This window comes from Myxine glutinosa, chromosome 6 (assembly GCF_964187855.1).
Source record: "Myxine glutinosa chromosome 6, kmMyxGlut1.1, whole genome shotgun sequence".
Classification (NCBI taxonomy): domain Eukaryota; kingdom Metazoa; phylum Chordata; class Myxini; order Myxiniformes; family Myxinidae; genus Myxine; species Myxine glutinosa.
In genome coordinates this window covers 152,842,860-152,867,942 of record NC_136266.1, presented here as the reverse complement: position 1 = coordinate 152,867,942, position 25,083 = coordinate 152,842,860, and the positions used below count along the sequence as shown (strand labels likewise).

At 45.7% G+C, this 25,083-nt stretch overlaps 1 protein-coding gene across 1 annotated transcript in view; it reads right to left on the bottom strand.

Annotated features, from left to right (window-relative positions):
• The window catches only part of CDC45 (cell division cycle 45), a 66,367-nt gene extending 41,578 nt beyond the window's left edge, over positions 1 to 24,789 (bottom strand). Inside the window, exons 1-9 of the mRNA XM_068118750.2 lie at positions 24,583 to 24,789; positions 13,321 to 13,380; positions 11,649 to 11,741; positions 9,963 to 10,097; positions 7,830 to 7,967; positions 6,132 to 6,190; positions 5,628 to 5,676; positions 5,473 to 5,534; positions 4,827 to 4,877 (exon numbers count right to left, since the gene is read on the bottom strand). Of these exons, the coding sequence (XP_067974851.1) occupies positions 4,827 to 4,877; positions 5,473 to 5,534; positions 5,628 to 5,676; positions 6,132 to 6,190; positions 7,830 to 7,967; positions 9,963 to 10,097; positions 11,649 to 11,741; positions 13,321 to 13,380; positions 24,583 to 24,633 (698 nt within the window). The 5' untranslated portion in view covers positions 24,634 to 24,789. The remainder of the gene's footprint in view (positions 1 to 4,826; positions 4,878 to 5,472; positions 5,535 to 5,627; positions 5,677 to 6,131; positions 6,191 to 7,829; positions 7,968 to 9,962; positions 10,098 to 11,648; positions 11,742 to 13,320; positions 13,381 to 24,582) is intronic.
• Positions 24,790 to 25,083: the final 294 nt, after the last annotated feature.

The window sequence follows — 25,083 nt, the reverse complement described above, 5'->3', positions numbered from 1 at the left end:
CGTCTGGACTACTGCAATAGCCTCCTCTATGGTTCACCCTCAAAAATCACCAATAAACTCCAATACATTCAGAACTCCGCTGCCCGTCTACTCACTCATTCCCGGACCCGTGACCACATCACCCCCGTCCTTTACAAGCTTCACTGGCTCCCCATCCCCCAGAGAATCCAGTACAAAATCCTCCTCCTGACATACAAAGCCCTCCATAACCTGGCCCCATCCTACCTGGCTGACCTCCTCTCCAGACACACTCCCACCCGCAACCTCCGCTCTGCTGGTACCAACCTCCTGACCCCCTCCATCCGGACCAAATTCAGATCCTGGGGGGACAGGGCCTTCTCCATCGCTGCTCCCACCCTCTGGAACTCACTACCTCACACCATCAGAGACTCCTCCTCACTCACCACATTCAAAACATCACTAAAGACCCACCTGTTCAACGCTGCATTCAACATTCAACCCACAGCATTTAACCCCTGACTATCTCTTCTCCTTCTCCCTCCTTTTGCTTTAAATATTTCCCTATTGATTCTTGTCTTGTCTTTTTGATTCTTGTCTTATATATATGCCGTATATCGCTGCTGTTTGTTTTCTTGATTCTTGTCTTTTTGCAATTGTTGTTTTCATGTATTGTTATGCATTATGTTTTCCACTCTGTCAAAGCGCCTTTGGGCTTCTGGAAAAGCGCTATACAAAATAAATGAATTATTATTATTATTATTATAATAAAAAGTTATACAAGGTTAATGAGAACTTAACATAAAAATCCACAGTTAATTGAAAATATAACGAGTTATCTGGGTAATCCCCACACTAACCCCTCCGGCTGTGTATCCATCTCCACAACCACTTAATGTCGTCTGTGGTTTAGCATCCACCCAACAATGACAACCCTCTCTCTTTGCACCTCTTTTTCATCTAAAATAGATCAACTCGTAATCTCTCATCTCAACTCGCTGTTTCTCATCTACGGCTCCTTCAACTGTCATCACGCCATCAACCGCAATTTTTCCAATGCCTTGAACAAACATTCGTACATCACGGGTGATGAAGGTTGTGGTGAAGTTTCATTGAAATTGTGTATGTAGTTTCAGAGAAAAGAGCAAATACCTATTTTGGGGGACAAACCCCCAGTGGATCCCTCAGAACCCGATTTTTCTTTTTAACGCCGTGAACAAACTTTGGTACATAACGGGTGATGAAGGTTGTGGCCAAGTTTCATCGAAATATTGTGTGTAGTTTCAGAGAAAAAAGCTAATTCCTATTTTGGGGGTCAAACCTTGAAGCACTTTGACCCCCGGTAAACCCGCTTAGACCCCTATTTTTTTTAATGCCGTGAACAAACTTTAGTCACAACACAACACATATAATTTGTGCCAAATTTGGTCGTAATCCCATCAGCGGTTTCGGAGAAGAGGTTTCAAGTGTTTACGGATGGACTGACGATGCACGATGATGCCGCAATGGCACAAGCTCCCCTGAACTTCGTTCCAGTTGAGGTAAAAAATCTCTCCCGTTCACATTAAGGGTGCAACAACAGACCCTACCAACTATAGGCCAGTGAGCTTTCTTCCAATTAGAAGTAGTCATGGAGTCCATTATTGCCACCGATGTCGAGCGTTTCCTGTTTTCAAACGACCTGATCTCTGCCATCAGCTTAGATTCCATTCCAGTGTCAACCCTGGAAATGCCTTCGCTCCTCTCTCAGCAATCATTGGAGTCCTCAGTCACGAACAAGAGGTTGGGATACATGTTGGACATTCGCCACAGTTTGGTATCCTGCTTTGCTTTCCAAGCTCTCTGCTTAGAAAGCCTATGACATGAATGCCTATGACAGCCTATGACAGCCTATGACATGAAAGGCTGCTTTCATTCCTGCATTGACTTCCTCAACTCACGCAGTCAGTCAATGTGTTATCACTGGAACCCTCTCCTCCCCTTTTCCAATGGATGCTGGAGTTATTCGAGGCAGTGGGTTGAGCTCAGTGTTGTTTCTCATCTATATAATAAATGACTTCTCTGATGCTCTGGAAAATCCTCTTCCTTTTTGCAGACGACTCCACCTTGTCATACTGAGCAGAGAGCAGCTTCACCTCTCTCTGCGAACACGGAAATTATTAGATTCCGGTCTGAGAAATGGATCACATCCTTCAATCCTAGAAAATCCCACTGTCTCACCCTATCTCTCCGGAATGATAGTCAAACTAGCCCACATATCTATTTTCATGGTCAGTCACTGGAAGAGATTCAGTCTCTTGAACTTTTACGCCTCATCCTCAGACATGACCTCTCCTGGGTCAACCACATACCAAAGCTGAATTCCAAAACCAGTCACAGACTGGGTGTCCTTTGTCTATCCAACTCTTTTCTTGGAAAATAAAAGCTACTCACAGTCTCCAAGGCCTCTGTATGTAGCTCAACGAAGTACTACTATCCGCTGTGGGCCAGCACCCAAGCAACACATCTGTCTCTCCTGGATTATGTGGAATCTTGCATGATGAGGCCGAAGCACAAGGTCTGTCGGTCTCCCATCGCAGGTAGGTCAATGGTATCTCCAATTTCCACCATCTGTTCAAGAACATTTCTGCCTCTGACCCTCCCTATCTACTCCAGGATACACCAATTCTTCCAGTAACCTCTTCTGGTTAAACTCCTAAAATCCAGGTAGACTGCACACCTAAACTCCATTATTTCTCACTTCTCCAGTCTATAGAAGCACCTTCTGGAGCCCATTCTGTCCCACATATTCCTTTTAGGGCTTCAAGCAGGCAGTTCACTGCCAACTTGTATTCACCGATGATCTCGTATTCAAGCAGGCAGTTCACTGCCAACTCGTATTCACCGATGATCTCGTATTCAAGCAGGCAGTTCACTGCCAACTCGTATTCACCGATGATCTCGTATTCAAGCAGGCAGTTCACCGATGATCATGATTACACCAATGGACCCTTCCCAACCGAACCCTCTTGCTTGCTCATTTCAGGGTTTCATTTCCTTTCTTTCCTGGTAATTCATTCATTCCTTTGCTGATTGGACCCAATTGTTGCCTTGCAGCCCACTGTAAGTTTAATAATAATAATAATAATTCATTTATTTTGTATAGTGCTTTTCCAGAAGCCCAAAGGCGCTTTGACAGAGTGGAAAACATAATGCATAACAATACATGAAAACAACAATTGCAAAAAGACAAGAATCAATAGGGAAATATTTAAAGCAAAAGGAGGGAGAAGGAGAAGAGATAGTCAGGGGTTAAATGCTTGGGTTGAATGTTGAATGCAGTGTTGAACAGGTGGGTCTTTAGTGATGTTTTGAATGTGGTGAGTGAGGAGGAGTCTCTGATGGTGTGAGGTAGTGCGTTCCAGAGGGTGGGAGCAGCGATGGAGAAGGCCCTGTCCCCCCAGGATCTGAATTTGGTCCGGATGGAGGGGGTCAGGAGGTTGGTACCAGCAGAGCGGAGGTTGCGGGTGGGAGTGTGTCTGGAGAGGAGGTCAGCCAGGTAGGATGGGGCCAGGTTATGGAGGGCTTTGTATGTCAAGAGGAGGATTTTGTACTGGATTCTCTGGGGGATGGGGAACCAGTGAAGCTTGTAAAGGACGGGGGTGATGTGGTCACGGGTCCGGGAATGGGTGAGTAGACGGGCAGCGGAGTTCTGAATGTATTGGAGTTTATTGGTGATTTTTGAGGGTGAACCATAGAGGAGGCTATTGCAGTAGTCCAGACGGGAGGTGATGAAGGCGTGGATGAGGGTTTCTGCAGCCGTGGAGGAGAGGGATGAGCGGAGACGGGCAATGTTTTTCAGGTGAAAGAAGGCTGACTTTGTGATCTGTTTAGTGTATTTGTCGAAGGAAAGGGTTTGGTCAAAGATGACGCCAAGATTCCGGATGTGAGGTGAGGTGGATACTGGGATACCGTCGATGTTGAGGGCAAAGTTATGGGTGGATTTTGTGAGCGTTTTTGGGCCAATGATGATTATTTCAGATTTATCACAGTTAAGCTTGAGGAAGTTGATTTGAAGCCAGGATTTTATTTCAGTGATGCAGTTTGTCAGGATAGAGTGGGTGTCGGTGGAGACGGACTTGGTGGAGATGAAAAGCTGGATGTCATCGGCCCACTCCCTTCCACACATCTCCCTGCTCTCAAATGTTGTGTTTGTGTGCTTCCCCTTCTCTCCCCATCTTGTTTTCCGCTCCCTCTTGTTATATATTTTGTTTGTCTGGTTGATTTGTTTGTGAAGTAAATGTTAGCTCTTTCACGAGCCTCAATTCAGTATACAAAAAAACAAAAAAAACAAAAAAAAAAGTTTAATCTTGCTCTTCCATGAGCCTCATTCTTCTAAAGAAAAAAAAAAACTCCAAAAATTCATATATATGTTGTGGAAAACCAATCAGGTCCACACAACTTTAGTCCAACTGGTGGTTTAATTCCATTTAGATCATATCATCCTGTAATGAAGGAAATACAATAAGTATACGATGTGACATCACATGGGACCATTCATAACATTCAATGCAAGCAAGCTGGATATTCTATGCTGGCGTACCGTTAGCGAGTCTACCAGATGTAACGTGTCACAGGAGAAACCTCGGAGCACCGTCCGCAGCAGCGGGTCTTATAGTCACGCCCCTAGCGGTGTCAACGAGCAGCGAGCATCACCCCCGGGTTCAGTACGAATACGATTTCACTACAATATATATATTATATAACACACACACACACACACACACACACACACACACACACACACACACACACACACACACACACACACACACACACACACACACACACACACACACACACACACACACACACACAATGTTCCTTACTGTGGGATCTTCTCCTGGAGCCACTGGTCAGTCAATCCCACAATAGCACACCTGTGGGAAGGACAAAATTTGCGGAAGTCACACAAATCCAACAAAATCAGGATCATTGAACAGTACCTAAAAAGAAAGACTTTTAAATGCAAGATAATTTTTCAAGGTTAATAGGCATACAATGGACATCAAGACGAGCAACATCCACACGAGTACATGAAACTTCCGGTAGAATGAAGATTCACCATCAACAAGAATAAATAGGTCTCAAGTTGAGTTGGAAGACAAAATTGGATGGCGAATAGACTGCTGTGTGGAAGGACTACAGGGAGATGATGAAATAACGACAGACTTGAAAAAGGCGATTCCACTCATAATGGAGGGACAAAGGACCGCAGGTGAGCAGAATGTTTAGATTTTGAGAGTAATTCGAGTTACTGTAGGAGTGGGTTATTCCGTAGCTTAGCAACTGTTACGTACGAACACGGATACGTCTTCAGCACAAGGAAAAAAATTGCATGAAATAATGTAATTATTGTGCAAACAAGGGTGGGTGAAAAAGAGGGACAGAAAAAAACGTCACAAATGTTGGACAGAATTTATTGATGGAGAAGATCAAATAATGGCATAGATAGGATTGATGAAACTTGCCCACCATAACAACTCATTGGAATCCTTGGAAAGGGTCCACGCCAGTTCGAAGAGCAGCAAAGCACTCTGGGAAATGTAAACCACACCACAGGTTACAACACAACCATCAGTCATCAATCCAGACTTCGGGAGACAAAAAATGACAAAAAACCAACTCACCGACGTTCCAAAATATTCATATTGTTCATATTCAAACACAAGCTCCCTCCTGGGAAACGGAAACGAAAAGGGCAAATAAACAAATAAATAAAAGGCTTTCTTTATTTTCAATCAAACTCGCCCTTAATGGCCTTCCGGTGCCCTCAAACACCATCCCTTCATCAAACCAGAAGTATGAATACCGGTATCGAATGAGCTGTCATGTGGTACACTGAAGCCGTATGGAACGTTTCACCTCCTACACTTTATTGTGCTCGAGCTAATGTGGAACTAAAACGTAATAAACAAACGACGTGGGGAATTTCAACTTCACATTACCTGATTTTCTCAATACATCATGTGATCGAGACAGTAGTAAATACAAATACACACACCAACGGAGTCGACGTAGTTGACAAGTATCTCATGGAACATTTTTACAGTCTCAAAATCATTGGAAATTGAAATTAATTAAATGGCACGGATTATATTAAGCCGATATGATGGAATCGTTTGATTAGGTACCTTTTCTCCTCCCAGAGCCTCCTCTTTCTTCGGCGCTCAATGCTCACCTCAATCTCATCCTGTGAGAATGGGAGACGAAGGAAAAGCACACACAATTACCAGAATGTACGCACACTTGAACATGCACGGAGGCCATTGGCCAATTATGCCTGCGATATATAAACACTACATTCGTTCAACATACGAGAGTATATTATTATAAGCCTGGTGTTGGTTTAGCGGTTAGGGTGCCGGCTTGGGATCCTAGGATCCTGGGTTCGAATCCCGGTCGATTGCTGAATTAATGCCAGGAGAGTTGACTCAGCCCGTCATCCTTCCGAGGTCGGCAAATTGAGTACCAGTTCACTGGTAATTCCCTGTGTGTCGGAAGAGGCGACTAACATGGTTGGTGGCAGGAAGGGCATCCGGCCATAAAACATTGCTTCAAAAAGGGGACCACGGTGCCTGAAAAAGGCCAACCCCTGCTCTGCGGGGAAAAATGGCCTTTAAAAGTGGGGAAAGGGGGTACAAGAGTTTATTATTCCTATGCTTTTTGAAAAAATATTGAGGGATGTTGTAATCGGCTACGGCTGTCCGTCTGTCGTGCTTGGTAGTTATAATCACCACAAGGCACGAGTTTGCAAGAGTAGCTCATCATTCTTGGCCTCGCCCACTGGGGCAGGTTCAAATACCAGACAATGTAATTCCGGGAACATTTTAAACATTTTTTTGATGAAACTTTGTACATGAAATCAACATTGGGGACAGCATGAAATATGTAACGATTTTTTGGATTTGACTCCCGGTTGATGCCGCAGGGGGAGGGATGGGGGGACTTGGGGTCAAAACAAAAGAATATTTTTCACTCAATTTGATATTGGGTCATTCCTTGTGAAACCTTTTGCGATCTTTCAACTTTGCTTTAGGTGGGAAGCGTGGGGATTTGCGACAGCTCATCATCGACTTCCCTTTAGTTTATTTCACTGGGGACAGGGTGTGGGGAACAGTGAGACACATGCATGGACGTCCCCAGGGTACTGCGGTTTAAGGGGAATGTAGGGTGAGAAATTTTACTCTTTTTTACTCTCTGGTTGTGGCTTTCGGACCTGTCAATGTCCTAATTGATTGTGCTCTTAACGGTGAAAAAAATCTGCATTGCGTTTGTCTATATCAGTCATCGTCTAAAACATCTATCGCATCTCCTCATAATCCCCTCCTTTTAATGTATAAATTCCGGTCTCATTTAGACTAGCTCGGCCCAAAGACAATCCAATAGTTATACTCTGAACCCTCGCCATGGTAGACACGTCCTTCCTCAGATGTGGTGACCAAAACTGAACACAGTATTCTAGATGAGGCCTCACTAAATTCCTGTAGGGTGTTAACACTTCCTCTTTTGATTTATAATTTATCCCGCTACAAATAACAATCGAAAACCGTGTTACCTTTACCTATAGCTACCTGTCACTGTGCTGTCTGTTTAATCGCTATAATCAACGTAATGATTGTTATTAAAATCCTCCATAATCAATACTCATCCCTCACCACACTTTGTAAATTATAAATTATTCGTCAACTAACCCTTCTCCCCCCCCAAACACAACTTAATCATTATTATTAGTATTATTCACCAAAAATATGTTCATTTTTTAAATAAATCTCTTTACAAGTTCTTCGCGTAACAATGGTTCAGGCTTCCTCTAATACACGCATGCGCACCTCATCTGTAGTTCCTTTTTGATTTTGATCATCTTCATCCATCTCTTCCTCTCCTCCATCAGACTCTTCATCTTCACGAAATATTTCATCGTAGTCAGGAAGTTGAATGTCATCTCCTTCTCGTACTACTACACAAACCTGAAACAACCACAAATGCTTAGCAAAGCTCACGGAACGGCCGTGTCACGGCTTCCACACGTTATAGGACTGTTGTTTAATGTGGAAATACTAGTTAGTTTGCCGACTTGGAAACAAAATGTGACTAGAACATCATTCGGTAGCGCGCATACCTCCCTCCACCAGACTGAACACTTGATGTTTTGTATCCACTGATAGGCCGGATCTGGATTTGGACCTGAACCAAAATCTAATCAGCTTGTTCTTGTCACCTGACCAACTCGTCCACCAAGTTTAGTCATAACTTGTCCATAACTTTTTTTAAATATCACGTTATATAATCGCTTTTCGCCCAATCCCCCAATGGTGAAGAATCACATAAATAGTTATATTAGCCAGATCCGAATCCAGATCTTCACCAAAATCTAATCATTTCGTCCTCGTCACATACACTACATCTCCGTCAAATTTCGTCCGAATCCGTCCACAACTATTTGAGATATCCTGCTTTGTGTCATTTTTGGCCCGATATCCCAATGGTGAAGAATCACTTTAAAAATTCTAGTAGCCGGATCCGAATCCAGATATTCACCAAATCTAATCATTTAGTCCTCGTCACAGACGCTACATTTCCGCCAAATTTGCCCACAACTATTTGAGATATCCTGCTATGTATCGTTTTGGCCCAATCTCCCAATGGTGAAGAATCACTTTAAAAATTCTAGTAGCCGGATCCGAATCCAGATATTCACCAAATCTAATCATTTAGTCCTCGTCACAGACGCTACATTTCCGCCAAATTTGCCCACAACTATTTGAGATATCCTGCTATGTATCGTTTTGGCCCAATCTCCCAATGGTGAAGAATCACTTTAAAAATTCTAGTAGCCGGATCCGAATCCGGATCTTCACCAAAATCTAATCATTTAGTCCTTGTCACATACACTACATCTCTGCCAAATTTCGTCCGAATCCGTCCACAACTATTTGAGATATCCTGCTATGTATCGTTTTTGGCCCAATCTCCCAATGGTGAAGAATCGCTTTAAAAATTCTAGTAGCCGGATCCGAATCCGGATCTTCACCAAATCTAATCATTTAGTCCTTGTCACAGACGCTACATCTCTGCCAAATTTCGTCCAGATCCGTCCACAACTTTTTGAGATATCTTGTTCACAAACAGACAAACAAACGGGTGAAAATATAACCTCCATCCACCTTCGGTGGCGGAGGTAAATATGCATGTTCATGACTCGGACGTCACCTTTAGAACAGGTACACGTCATCTTAGCCTTTACTTCACTGCTCGTCGAAATGTAGGTTGCAGCACAATTCGATGAGGAAGTTGTGAACACAATATATTTAACACCGCCTTTCGTCGTCAGGTCACTGAGTCACTCGAGAAGGAGCCATGAAACAAGTTCCTTTATGGGACGACGCCCAGCGGATAGTGTGGTTAATATGGCAATGTGTACAAGGTGATGTCTCCACTTCTCCCTTCCCTGTTGTTTTTCACAAGTGGATTTATGGAAGGGCAGGTGTCAGTGTTTTACTCTGTGTAATATCCCTGTTTCATTTGGTAAGGAAGGAGTTATCAATAGCTTTGTTGAGATGTTCAGGAAGCTCATTGAAAGTCAGCTCGATAATGTGTAAGCGAGGAAGAATTTTCAATCTAACGGAGTATTTTGATTGAATGATCGGTAAATGTTAAGTTCTAGTTACCCAACATGAAAAGGCATGCAGTTATTTCCTTTACTCCGTCGTGGAGGACATCGTTTTTATTCGGTTTAGAAAGACTTGCACCACGTTAACCTTTCAATGGAAGACCTGAGTGAAAGAAGTACTTAAGTCACATTCTTGGCCAAAGTGAGTTTGAACCAGGAACTCCATCTACACTATCTGCAGTATGGTAACAATCCATGTGTGTAATAATTTTCCTTGGTGTTATTTTGTGACTCAATTTCTTCTTCCACTTGGGTCTTCAATTAGACACTCAACATTGCTTTCCTCTCCTACTTGTGCGGCGAAGGCGTTAACCAGGTGGATGGGACGGCGTGAATCGACGACGAAGAATCGGTGGTGGTGGTCTGGCCGCAGGCTATCGACGAGATCTCCGGTCACACCGCAATTAAGGAACAAAAAGAGAGAAAACTGCACACAGGGTTCACACCGACAGTCAGTGGGCACTCTGCGAGGCACAGGACAGCTTAGGTAAGCAGGAAAGACTGAGTAACTTCAGTTATGAGTTTTATAAACAACAGTTTACCATTCATCATGGAGCTTGCAGTATGAAGACGCATGGAGATATCAATGCACTTTTACATTAACTGGACAATGAACCAATCAATATGATCCATGGGATTTCAAGCTAGGATTCCAGAATCATTGATCAACATATGAATGCCAAACAAGCCAACCCAACACTTTCAACAATAATCAACTAAATATCATTCACAAAAACAAACTAGAAAGCATCTAAAAATGGAAAGCCCCTCCACATCCGTTTGTATTCAGATGTCGTCGTCGTCTTCTTCTTCTTCTTCTTCCGTATGCTCAAAATAACGAAAAGTTAAAAAAAAAATTGAAAATTGATGCTTTTACGCAGCCTTGACCTTTGAGCTTTTGATCTAAAAAAAACAAAAACAATCCGCTTGTAGCTTTTGATTAGTGAACCAATTCAGTGACCCAATATGTAAATTCTTTAAATTTCAGGTCAATCGGATGAAAAGTAACGATTTTGTGACGCTGACCTTTTGACCAAATTATTAATTTTTCTTCTCCATATTATCATAATAAAGCTTTTGATTTTATGTGACGCTGACCTTTGACTTTTTGATAAAATTATTAATTTGCCTTCTCTGTATCATCATAATAAAGCTGAGGTGAATATTTCATGACAATAGCTCAAATGGTAAAAAGGTTATGGCCCGTTAACACACGCGCGCACGCACACGCACGCACACACACACACTTCCTGCTGCGCAGGGTACTGGCTAACTAGAGTGAGGTCTATGGTGCACTGTCACAAATTCTCACGCTTCCCACCCGAAGCAAAGTTGGAAAAGATGGCAAAAAGTTCCACCAGGAATGACCCCATCAAATTTCGAGTTAAATTTTTTCCTGTTTTCACCCGTGACCCAAAGTCCCAACTCCCTGGGACATGGACCGGAGGTAAAAAAACAAAAAAAATCGTTTCATATTTCATGCGTCCCCAAATGTTAATTGCATTTTGAAAGTTTCATTTATAAACGTATTAAAAATGTACCTGTAATTGCATTTTTCGGTATTTGACGTTTTAACTCTGTCCCAAGGGGCGGAGCCAAAAATGACACTGCTCTTGCACTTTAATGGTGATCAAAACTACCAAGTTTGGTGAATTTCTGCACAACCGTTGGAGGAGATAGCGTGACTGATGGACAGACGGACAGACAGAGCCGATTACAATACCCTCCTCCCCCCCTCCCTCGGTTTTTTTGAAAAAGCTTAAGGATAATAACTTAATTGAATCGTTCAGTTCCATTGATGATGCAATCCCCACGTTCCCCAATAAATCAATTTCAACAACACGTTTTACCATCAAAATCACCGTTATTATCTGATCAGCTTGAAAATGAGCACATTACATCTTTAGTCATTCTCGCATTTCAGCTTACAGCAGCATCGAGGAAAACACCATTCAAAATTTCAGGGAACAAGTCGTACCTGTTCTCGGTGCTGCTGGAAAGCAGCCTCAAGGTTACTCCACCCTGTCACCGGTACTAAGGAATACGATATCTGATCACACTGGAACAGGCACTAAGACAGGGTGAGATAGCACGAGGTATTACATTTAGGGGGTGAACGAATACATTGATAATTACAAGGTGGTTTTGAAAGACAAGAGATGACGGAAGGGCAATAATGGGGGAATGGCAATAATGGGTCGTTAATCAGTGCATAGGGTTGGCAAGATGACTGAGGTACGCACACTCGCTTTTAATCTGTATACCCTGGGTTCAAACCCCGACTCAGCTATAAGCTAAACCGTCATCCCAGTGTTTCATCAATGTGTGTTCTGTCCCTGGGATGGACATTAGACTGGGCATCCTGTCTGCTGGCACAATTTGGGGGACGTTAAAGATCCCACGGCATCTTTCGTGAAGAAAAAAAAAATGAATGATCGTTTTAAGGCCATTTTCCCCGCTAGAGCGGGGGTTAGCCTTGCGGGCCCCATGACAATCATGGTTCCCTGTTTGAGGCAATGTTTTTATGGCCGGATGCCCTTCCTGACGCCAACCCTTGGTCACGCTCTTACGATGTGCAGGGATACGGTGTACCTATTCTAAACCGGGGTACATACCCTGATCATTCATCCCAGCAAGCTGGTACTCAATTTGCCGACCTCAGAAGGATGACAGGCTGAGTCAACCCCCCTGGCGTTAATTCAGCGATCGACCGGGATTCGAACCCAGGATCCTAGGATCCCAAGCCGGCACAGAGTCGGCAACAAATTCCTGCCAAATCAGCAGAGGCTGCTTCAGCGGCACAGCTTCGCCTCCAGCCAATGATGCTCCTCACAGCCTTGTGCTGCGTAGAAAAGAGAACAATTCTGGTGATATTCATTATCAGATTTCTCCAAACATTTCCGAAGCTCTGGCAGAGACAGCTCCATTGCAGCCTCAACCCCATCCATGCTGCACATACACAGTCTGCCTCTTCCTCTTCTTCCCTCAACCTCACCCAGCATGGTCGACTTCTCCAGACTTTCCTTTTCTGCATGTGTGATGCGTCCCAAGTATGAGAGTTTCGGATTTAGCATCAGCGCTTCCAATCTACGCACTAAAATCTTCAATCTCTGATTTGTTCATTCGTCTTGCAGTCATGGAATTAAAATTCATCTCCAACACCACATTTAAAAACTGCCAATCATTTTCCTTCCTTTTTCACAGTATACGACTCGCATCCATACATTCTATTAATTTAACCTCACATTTTCCACTCACTTCGATCTTAGAACCAAGGAAGATGAAACTTTCCACTATTTCCACATAATCGGCACTCAATCTGAATACGTCAATCTTCTCCGTCAACACAATTTTAGTATATTTTTTACGTATTAACAAAGACCAGCATTTAAACTTTCCTTCTCCACTGTTTGCAGCAGTTTCATCAAGTACCTACAGAATGGAATTTCAATGCTTATAGAACAAAACAGTGTACTGTACCGTGTTTACATTCTGGTGGAACCAGCAATGTTTTTTTAAGGAAAGAAAAAGAAACAAATCCCCAGTGATCATAAAAACAAAAATAATTTGTATTCATTAAAATAGAAACAATTAAATGGTAAGATTGAGGTGGATGTCAGGTGTACGGTAAATAAGAGAAAGTTTCTTACCTGCAGGGTTTTGCAAGCACAAACAGCATCCACATCCACGGCCACCAAGACCAGCACTCTCTATCAGAGGGAAACACAGTCAATGTCAATCAATGCGCAAGACGTGTTAACGGGTCAAAGGACGAGACGTGGATACAAGAAGTGTTAACAGGTCAAAGGGTGAGACGTGGAGGCTCGACGTGTTAACGGGTCAAAGGACGAGACGTGGATATGAGACGTATTAACAGGGTCAAATGACGAGACGTGGATATGAGACATGTTAACGGGTCAAATGACGAGACGTGGATATGAGACGTGTTAATGGGTCAAAGGACGAGACGTGGACATGAGACGAGGAGACGTGACGTGTTAACGGGTCAAAGGACGAGACGTGGACATGAGAAGTGGAGACGCGACGTGTTAACGGGTCAAAGGAGACGTGGATATGAGATGTGTTAACGGGTCAAAGGACGAGACGTGGACATGAGACGTGTTAACGGGGTCAAATGACGAGACGTGGATATGAGACATGTTAACGGGTCAAATGACGAGACGTGGATATGAGACGTGTTAACGGGTCAAAGGACGAGACGTGGACATGAGACGTGGAGACGTGACGTCTTAACGGGTCAAAGGACGAGACGTGGATATGAGACGTGTTAATGGGGTCAAATGACGAGACGTGGATATGAGACATGTTAACGGGTCAAATGACGAGACGTGGATATTAGACAACTCTTGTATGGTGCTGTTCTCTATTGCGTTCTCATCTTGTGTAATACTGCGCATTGTTATTTGCATATTCTGTATCTATTATCTTATTCTAATATCTACCATCGCTTTCTTTGTCTTGCAGATCGATTGTTCATCGTTGTTGCTAATAAACCTGCATTCAATTGATACATTCTTGTTTATGAACAATCAACTCATCTGAAGATGCCTGCTGCAGTCTGCCCCTTCCCGAGCTGTGTCTACGTTACTGACAGCACTGACAATGCCGTTGCTGCTATCCAGCTCTCCATCCACGCCATGACTCACACGTCCATTGCACCAGCCAAACCGGACAAAGTCAGCCGTCCTCGTATCCAAACCGGCGTCACCAGCGAAGATTGGCAATATTTCAGCAGAAGATGGGATGGTTACAAGGCAGCGACCCAGATAATCGGCCATGATGTTCGCGTTCAACTCCTTGAATGTTGTGATGATAACCTACGACGTGACCTCCACCGCAGCAACCCATGCATTGAAATCAAGGACGAGGCAGCTATACTACAAGCCATTCGGTCCCTTGCTGTCCAAGAAGAGAATACTATGGTGTCCCGCGTCAACCTCCACAACATGCGACAGGACCGAGAAGAACCAATTCGTACCTACGCAGCCCGTCTGGCTGGTCAAGCTGAGATCTGCAAGTTTTCTGTTGTATGCTCATGCAATCCCCCTACTGATGTCAACTACACCAAGGACATGGTTCGCGATGTCCTATGTCGGGGACTCGCCGATCAAGATATACAACAGGACATTCTCGGCGATCAAAATCAGAACATGAGCTTGGAGGAAGTTCTCACTTTCGTAGAGGCCAAGGAAGCAGGGAAACGCTCCCAGAATGCCTTGCTCGATAGTGAAGGCACTCATGGCGCAAGCCAATACAAAAACTGGAAGAACAAAAGAGCCCTGATCACTACCGACAAGCAGGCGGCCATTTGTAGCTATTGCGGCAAAACTGGTCATGGCAAACAGCCGAACATCGACCAAAGGCGTCAATTCTGCAAAGGCGTCAATTCGGCGATCTCGCGAGATCTTGGAGACGGCGGCAGGGATTTTCGAAGCTCCACACGGTCTCCACGTTTTTCGAAGTTAAGTCTGTTCACAATTGTATTTTGTCGAAACTGTATTTATCTTTCGGTGTGTGAAGTTATTGTGTGCAACTTTGGTTGTTTCTCGGTGTTTATCTTTCATAAATTGATCGTCTGTTTGCCGTGTCGCGAGCAAGGCCTTGTACAGTGTGCACTGTACAACCTTGAGGCTTTGTTTTTCTCTCAGTGGTCCGTTGTTTGTGATCCAATAACTTTCGTTCTCTGTATTCCCAGTCTTTTCACCCATAGCCTACTTCCTTGTGTAAATCTCAACTCAAAAAAAAAAAAAAAAAAAAAAAAAAAAAAAAACCATTTCCTTCTCTGTTCTCATTCGTTTATTCATTCTTATTCGTTCGTTCGTTCTTCGACCACGTGTTTCTCCCCCATTTCCCCAGATAGTTTTCACTCATTAACCTTCAATGTTTACACTTTCCCCTCAAGTTATGTATTCCGTCATATTTTATAACACCTTTTTCTTCTTCTTCTTTAAAAGGCTGCTTTCGACTTGCTCACCAAATCAATTCATCCCAAAAAAAATATCCATCTCCTATAGTGCCTTTTTTCTACATTCCCTAAACTCTCCTGCACTCCATCCTCCATCCAGCGTCCTTAAACGTATTTTTAACTCGAAGGTCACAAGAAACTCATTTTGCAATAAATGTTCGTTTCCCATAAATCGTACACTTTCAAAAATCCAATCTCACCCCTCCCCTCCAAATCTTCCCCATAACCCCTCCCCTCCAAATCTTCCCCATCACCCCTCCCCTCCAAATCTTCCCCATCACCCATCCCTTTCAAATCTCCCCCCTTGCCCCCTCCCTCCTAAACTACCCCCTCACCCCTCCCCGCCAAGACGCCCCCTCGCCCCTCCCCTCCTAGACTACTGCCTCACCCCTCCCCTCCAAATCTCCCCCATATCCCATCCCTTTCAAATCCCTCCCCTTGTCCCTTCCCTCCCAAACTCCCCCCTCACCCCTCCCCTTCAAATCTCCCCACCCTCATTGCTTCTCAATTTCCCCCCTCTCACTCCCCCTCCTCAAAGCGTCCTCCCCGCTTCTTCCCCCTTCAAACTCTCACCTCCATCTCCCCCAACCTTCTGCCTCGCTCTTCCCCCTCCTCAAATAACACCTCATTGTGGCTCACCCAATCACCATCAAACCTTTTGTCCGCCCCATCCTTCCCTTTCTCCGAGCTATTCTGAAATCTCTGACACACCTTCAACAGCTCTCCCTACCTCTTCCACCTCTTCCACATCTTACCCTACCCCTCCTCCCCCCTGTTCTGTATCTGATGCTCCCCCTTCCTCTTCATTAACGGTATGGACCTCAAACATCCGGGGCCTTCGTTCAAACTTAACTGATCTCTCCATACAGGTTGCTTCTGTCAAACCAGACGTGATCTGCTTAACAGAAACTTTCCTCCTTTATGATGTCTCTGATTCCATAGTATCTCTCCCGGGCTACTCCCTCCTCCGGTATGATAGACCTGAGCCTCGTCCTGGAGGCGGGGTTGCTATCTTTATCAAAAACTCTCTTCCTCACTCGCCCTGCACTGCACTCTCTCCACCTCACCCCCAGGAATACCTCTGGCTACGGCTTCCCCTTCGCTCCCACCTCTTGTTCATATGTGTGTTGTACCGTCCACCAAACAGTGATGACTCCATCTACATCTCGCTGTCTGATGATATGGACCAACTTCTATCTACTCATCCCAACTCTCTCTTCCTCATATGTGGTGATTTCAACTGTCATCATGCCAGTTGGCTGGGTGTGGGTACCTCTCTCACCAGCCATGGCTCCTCAGCAAAGGACTTCTGCGACTCACTGGGACTGACACAATCTGTCAATTTCCCGACCCGGATCTCAGTCAACGGAACATCTTCTCTTCTGGACTTGGTTATGACTAACTTCCCTGAAAATGTCTGCTGCTCTTCTTCTGCTCCGATCGGATCATCTGATCATGTCCTTGTTAAAGTGGACATCTCTCTGACCATCCTCAGGGAGCCTGCTCAGCGTCGACGAGTCTGGCATTTCACTCAGGCCAACTGGCACGGTCTTCAAGCAGCCATCAATCATCTGGACTGGTCTCCCATCTCTACCACCTCTGACATCAACTCATCCTGGGAATTCTTCCAAAGTAAATTGCTCTCTCTCATGCACAGATTCATCCCATCTCGTCTTCAGTTGTCATACCCTTCCTCCCGTCCATGGTACACGGAATCTTGTGGTGAGGCTGTTGCCCAGAAACAACTTGCCTTCGTCTCCTGGAAAGCAAATCCAACGGAAGGAAATCTCATTTCCTTTCACAAAGCCCGAAACAAGTGTGTGTCCACCCTCAGGAGAGCCAGGAAACAATATCTCTCCGTTCTCAAGACCGAACTCTCTTATCTGTCTCCCTCTTCCAAATCCTGGTGGCGTCTGGTCAAATCCGTTTCTGGTGTTTGTTCCCCCTCCATCCCCTCTCTTACCTCAAACGGCTACACAGCTGACTCCGCACGTGAAAAAGCTGAATGCCTCAACTCTGTGTTTGCCTCTAAATCTTGTGTCCCAAACCCATCCCTCTCTGTACCCACCATACCCAGTCGTACCCTGCTGCTCCTGGACTCCGTGTCCTTTCCTCCTGACAAGGTGGAAAAGTTTCTGTCAACCCTCGACTCTGATTCTGCAACTGGACCCGACGGCATCAGCCCACGGGTCCTAAAATCCTGCTCTGCTGCTCTATCTCACCCTCTCTCTGTTCTCTTCACCCTCTCTTTTGCTCAAAGTCAACTGCCATCTGCTTGGAAATCAGCCAACATCACCGCTTTGCACAAAAAAGGTGCAAAAACAGATCCTAGCAACTACAGACCAATCAGCCTTCTCCCAATTATCAGCAAAGTCATGGAATCCATCATTGCTTCTGATATGAAATCTTTCCTCTTCTCCAATGGCTTGATCTCTGATCATCAATTTGGTTTCAGACCAGGTCACTCTACTCTGGACATGCTGCTTCTGCTGTCTCAACAATGGATGGAGGTCCTAAATGCCAAACAGGAAATTAGAGCTGTCTCCCTCGACATATCACGTGCCTTCGACACGGTCTGGCACCCCGCTCTGCTCACCAAACTCTCCTCCTTTGGTATCCATGGAAATCTCCACGCATGGCTGGCGGACTTCCTCTCTAGTCGTCGTCAACATGTGGCCCTGAATGGGTTTCTCTCATCTCCTCTTCCTGTTCAGGCTGGAGTTCCCCAAGGCAGTGTTCTGGGCCCCGTGCTTTTTCTGGTCTTCATCAATGATCTCTCTGTCTCTCTCGAAAATCCTCTCTATCTCTTTGCTGATGACTCCACTCTCTGCCGCTCCATTCCTCTTCCCTCAGATCGGCAGTCTGCTGCCTCCTCACTCTCTGAAGACCTGGACAAAATCACAGACTGGTCAAACAAGTGGAACATGTCTTTCAATCCTGACAAATCTCACACTCTTACTATGTCTCTCCGAAAAGATCGACTGGACAACCCTCCCATTTACTTTCTCAACAATCCTCTCCAAGAAGTTCTGTCGCTCAAGATTTTGGGTCTCACTATCTGCCATGATCTTTCTTGGGAAAACCACATTTCCAAGCTGGCCTCCAAAGCCAGTCGCCGACTGGGCATCCTCCGTCGTGCGAAGTCCTTCCTCGGCACACCTGAGCTCCTCACCACATACAAGGCTTTCATCCGCAGCTCAATGGAATACTGTTCTCCCCTATGGGCCGGTGCTCCTGCCTCACACCTAGCTCGGCTTCACGCTGTTGAAACCAAAGCTTTCAGAATTATTGGAATCTCCCGCGATGAAGCTATCTCTGAGGGCCTTTCACTCACCCACCGCAGGCAGGTAGGTGGTCTTTCTGTCTTCTACCGACTCCTCTCCGGCCTTGCACCCCCAGCTCTCTCTGTGCTCTGTCCCCCAAATATTCCTACAGGTCGCACAAGATCTGCCAGCAACCCTCTGATGGTTAAACTGCCGAAATCTCGGCTCTCCGCTCACCTTCACTCTTTCATTCCTCTTTTCTCCCGCCTCTGGAACAAACTCCCTCACTCCCTTCAATCCCACTCCTCCCTCCAGGTCTTTAAAACAGCTGTTCACCACCATCTCTTATCTTCCCCCATCCAAAACCTTGATCTTTTCTACCCCCGCTAATTCACCCCAGATCCACCTTGTTTGAAATTCCAACTTCTTTCCTGGAAGTCCTGGCAGTGTCCATATGTTTTATACCTCTCCCACTGCCCCCTTCCCACGCCCCCCCCCCCCCAAAGCCCTCGGCCTCTCTCAGATCTCTCGATGTCTCCATGTCTCTCGGTCCCTGCTCTCAAATGTTGTGTTTGTGTCCTTCCCCCTCTCTCCCCATCTTGTCTACCGCTCCCTATGTTATATGTTTTATGTGTCGGTTTGTCTTTCTGTGTGATTAATGTTCGCTCTTTCACGAGCCTCGATCTTGTATACAAAAAAAAAAAAAAAAAAAAAAAAAAAATGCCTATGGGAAAACATGCAGTAAATGTGCCACTCGCGGCCATTTTGCACATGTCTGCCGGGTAGGCACGAAAAAGGCGGAGAACAAACCTACGGACAAATCAATGGATGCTCATGATGTGGAAGAAAGCAGCCAGGTCCACGATCTCCTCTGCTCTGTCACGGAACGAGAAACGGCCATTTGGAAGCCGCAAATTCAAAGGGCCATGGCCACCTTGTCAACTCCACTACACCTCGACCACCATATATTTGACCACCTCTCTGGCTGGACCAAGAAGAAGTCTCAACCACAGCCGTACATAACACTCATAGCACGGATCGATAAGGAAGCTTATGACCATTTCGGCCAGCCACTGTCATCCCGACCAAAATCGGCCAGGCTCCAGGCCATGGCCGACACTGGCTGTCAAAGCTGCCTCACAGGACTCAATATTTTCCACAAACTCGGGCTGCGTAATGAAGACCTGTTACCTGTCAACCTGAAGATGAATGCTGTTAACAGCGGAAGGGTCCGGATTATCGGCGCCATGCTCCTACACCTGTCTGGTCGCACAGCCAATGGCGACATTATTGAAACCCGACAAATCTGCTACATCTCACCTGACACACGGAACATGTATCTCAGTCGTGAAGCATGCGTCGATCTAGGCCTCATGTCTAGTAGCTTCCCAACCACTGGCGAATCCAACACAGTTGGTGCTGCAGTGGCAGCAGTTATCGATGCAAATTGTAACTGCCCGGAAAGATCGCTTCCCCCTACACTGCCTACATCTATCCCATTTCCGGCCACCGACGAGAACCGAGAGAGGCTGGAGAAATGGCTACTGGAGTACTACAAAAGCAGCACATTCAATGTCTGCGAACACCAGCCACTACCCCACATGGAAGGTCCGCCTCTCACACTGATGGTTGACCCCGAGGCAACACCAAAAGCGGTGCACACCCCAGTGCCTGTCCCCTTACACTGGCAGGCAGAAGTCAAGGCTGGTATCGATCGCGACATCAAGTTAGGGGTTCTGGAACCGGTGCCAATTGGTGAACCAGTGACATGGTGCAGCAGAATGGTCGTCTGTCCAAAGAAGGATGGGACCCCACGGAGGACAGTTGATCTGCAACCACTGAATGCGCACTGCACACGTGAGACCCACCACACCCAGTCACCCTTCCATCAAGCAATGGCGGTGCCACATAACACCAAAAAGACGGTAACAGACGCCTGGAATGGCTATCACAGCGTTCCAATCAGAGAATGTGACCGCCATCTGACAACGTTCATCACACCATGGGGCCGATACCGTTACTGCACCACTCCCCAAGGTTACATCGCTTCAGGTGATGGATACTCCAGACGATTTGACGAAATTGTATCGGACTTCAAAAACAAGTCCAAATCTATTGATGATACCATCATGTGGAGCGACACATTGGAAGAGAGCTTTTTTCAGACATGCAACTGGCTCGACCTGTGCGGCCGTAATGGGATTACGCAAAATCCGACGAAATTCCATTTTGGTCAGGACACGGTTGAATTCGCTGGATTCGAGATCACCATGGACAGTGTACGACCATGCCAAAGGTATCTCCAAGCGATACAGGACTTCCCCACACCAAAAACAATTAATGACATCCGCTCCTGGTTGGGCTAGTCAATCAGGTAACATACTGCTTCAGCATGACCGAGAAGATGCGACCTTTTCGGGACCTCCTAAAACCATCCACCCCCTTCTACTGGGATGCAACACTACAATCCCTATTCGAAGAATCAAAACGACTCATCATATCTGAAGTCGCAAATGGGGTCCGGATCTTTGACAAGGAACGGACAACATGTCTCGCAACTGACTGGTCAAAGGATGGGATTGGCTTCTGGCTCCTCCAAAAACACTGCAGATGCCCTGGTGAAACCCCACAATGCTGCCCCGATGGCTGGAAAATCACCCTTGCTGGAGGCCGCTTCACCCATGCAGCGGAGTCGCGCTATGCTCCGATAGAGGGTGAAGCTCTAGCAGTGGCAGACAGCCTGGAAAAAGTAAAGTATTTTGTGTTGGGATGCAAGAACCTGATTATTGCCGTCGATCACAAGCCCTTAATCAAGCTTCTTGGCGACAGACGATTAGAGGACATCCATAACACGCGGCTTGCCAACTTGAAAGAAAGGACTCTAGCATATCGTTTCCGAATTATCCACATCCCGGGAAAACGACACTGCGTACCAGATGCGATTTCACTACATCCGTCGGGTGCCACACCATCAGAGCGACTGCCACTGGTGGATGACATTTCCTCCATTATGGATGTGGCCACATCGACTACACTACGACAGCACACCTTGACTGGGCTGTGGACCACAGATGACGACACTGGCATGGAAATGGCTATTTCTATGGCAGCCATCAAGACGCTCGATTCTGTGCGGTCCGTCACTTGGGACGATGTTCGGGACGAAACAGCAAGTGACACTCAGATGCTGCAGTTACTCAATTCTATTGAGCAGGGTCTACCTGTCAGTCGGGACGATTTCCCTGTGTCCATTTTGGAATACTTTCCCTTCCGTGAACACCTCTACACTATTGATGGCATAGTGGTCTACAAGGGGAGGATTATCATCCCACCGAAGCTACGGAAGCTTGTCCTTGAAAATCTTCATGCTGCTCACCAAGGAGTCACGGCTATGACCACCCGGGCCAGCGGCTCGATCTTTTGGCCTGGAATCACTCCCCAGATTCATGAGATGCGCAATCGCTGCTCACACTGCAATCGGATGGCCCCATCGCAACCAAGCGCTCCACCTACAGCCTCAGCTGAACCTGCCTACCCTTTCCAGTACGTTTGTTCAGATTACTTTCATCACAAGGGTCGGAGTTATTTGGTCACTGTTGATCGTTACTCTAATTGGCCAATCATTCAGCTAACAACTGGCGGGGCACAAGGCCTAGTGAAATGTCTGCGGTCGAACTTCGCTACTTATGGTATCCCCGACGAATTGGCATCTGACGGTGGGCCAGAATTCACGGCACATGACACCCAAGACTTCTTGCGTCGGTGGGGCGTTAACCATCGATTGTCATCCACTGCCTTCCCACACAGCAACTGTCGTGCCGAGATCGCAGTCAAAACATCGAAAAGAATGATCACCGATAACACTGGTTCCAATGGTGAACTAGACACTGATCTGTTCCAACGTGCAATACTCCAGTACCGGATCAGGACACCAGGTTGTCTCCAGCCATGATCATCTTCAAGAGGCCAGTCAAGGACTTCATACCCATCATCCCAGGCAGATACTTGCCATCGGACACCTGGCTGGAAACACGCAACAATCGTGAGGAAGCTTTGCGCATTCGGCATGCCAAGGAGATCGAAAGACTCTCTGAACACACGACAAAACTACCTCCACTGGCCGTCGGGGACCATGTCCGGATCCAGAACCAGACCGGCCTGGAACCACGAAAATGGGACCGGACCGGAACCGTGATTGAGGTAAAACAATTCGATCAATACGTTGTCAAGGTGGATGGCTCTGGAAGAATCACTCTTCGGAATCGTAAGTTCCTGCGACGTTTTACGCCTTTCAGCATGACAACTCCCACTACGACTGGCAAAAGTGGCATGCTGCCAAGCGTTATGCCAATCGTACCGAAATACATAATGTCTGGTACCCAACCCATCGCCGCTCCAAGAGTCTGTCTCAATCCTGTTACCACTCCCCAGAAGGGTGAACCCCAACATGTCATTGCGCCAGGCTTACCATCACAGACATTCCGCTCCACTACCGCGATGACACCACCCGCGAGAGTCGCTAACCAACCACATGTGCAGACCACCGCCACACCTCCACAGTCACTGCCTATTTCTGCCCCCTTGACGGTTCGGGTGATGATGGACCAGCTGGAGGGGACTCCGGCGTCGGACAGGGCGATAGTGAACCACCCACCGGAGACTCCCACAATGGACCAGGAAATTACGAACTGCCCTCAGAGGACTCCGACGATTGATCGGGTGGTGACGGGCCGCCCGAAGCGAATTATCAAACCACCAGCCCGATTCAATTCAGAAGAATATCAACTATAAACTCATGTGATCTTTTTTCTTGGTCTCCAGTTTTCGTTCTATTCTGTGTCACAATTGAACGTTTTTGGGAAAGGGAGATAGACAACTCTTGTATGGTGCTGTTCTCTATTGCGTTCTCATCTTGTGTAATACTGCGCATTGTTATTTGCATATTCTGTATCTATTATCTTATTCTAATATCTACCATCGCTTTCTTTGTCTTGCAGATTGATTGTTCATCGTTGTTGCTAATAAACCTGTATTCAATCGATACATTCTTGTTTAGATATGACGTGTTAATGCAATGGGTCAAAGGGTGAGACGTGGATATGAGACGTGTTAATGGGTCAAAGGGTGAGACATGGATACAAGATGGGTTAACAGGTCAAAGGGTGAGACGTGGATATGAGACGTGTTAATGGGTCAAAGGGTGAGACATGGATACAAGATGGGTTAACAGGTCAAAGGGTGAGACGTGGATATGAGACGTGTTAATGGGTCAAAGGGTGAGACATGGATACAAGATGGGTTAACAGGTCAAAGGGTGAGACGTGGATACAAAACGTGTTGACGAGTCAACGGACGAATCATGGATATGAGACGTGTTAATGGGTCAAAGGGCGAGACGTGGACACGAGACGTGGATACGCCGACGAGACGTGTTCACGGTCACCACAGGCACAGAAGACCCATCGCGTCTCGTGATCAAAACATCTCTGGTATGTTATTGTTATGAAACAAATGTTATACATATTATTGAATGCCGTCATATTTGGCCACACGTTTCAAATATATAATAACAAAGAAACACAAGAGTTCCTGTTTCTTGTATCTATAATTATGTAATTGCTTCTTTTGTATCACCATCAACACGAGAGGAAAAACAAACAAACCTGACGGGCCAACGCGGCGTAAAAGTCTTTTTTCAAATCTGTAACCAACATTTGGCCTGCACTGTGAATCACTTATTGTTATTTTTCCTTTCTATCGATGTTGAGACGGAATCCGAGTCAATCTTCCCTCAGTCTCGCGCGCATTTCAAGAAGCAAAAATTGCGCCAAAGGGTGTGGGCGGGGCCTGTTTTAAATATCCGAATCCCTATTGGCTGCGGATACCAATGTCGTAAGAAAGTCAGTATGCAGCTCGTTCATTGGTTGAATGGTTTTTATTTTAAACTTTTACCACAAATCCCACGGTGTTTAATATATTTACAATGGAATATTTTACGAGTGAAGATTTAATTCCTTTATTCAGTTTTCCAAATAATACAGTAATTAATCCGGAAGTAAAGGTTGGGGGATCATGGACTGTTTTCTTCCGTTCTTTTGCGAAATCGATACTTTTGATCTTTGTCTGAGATCCATCAAATGTTGTGAAACGATTAATATATGAAA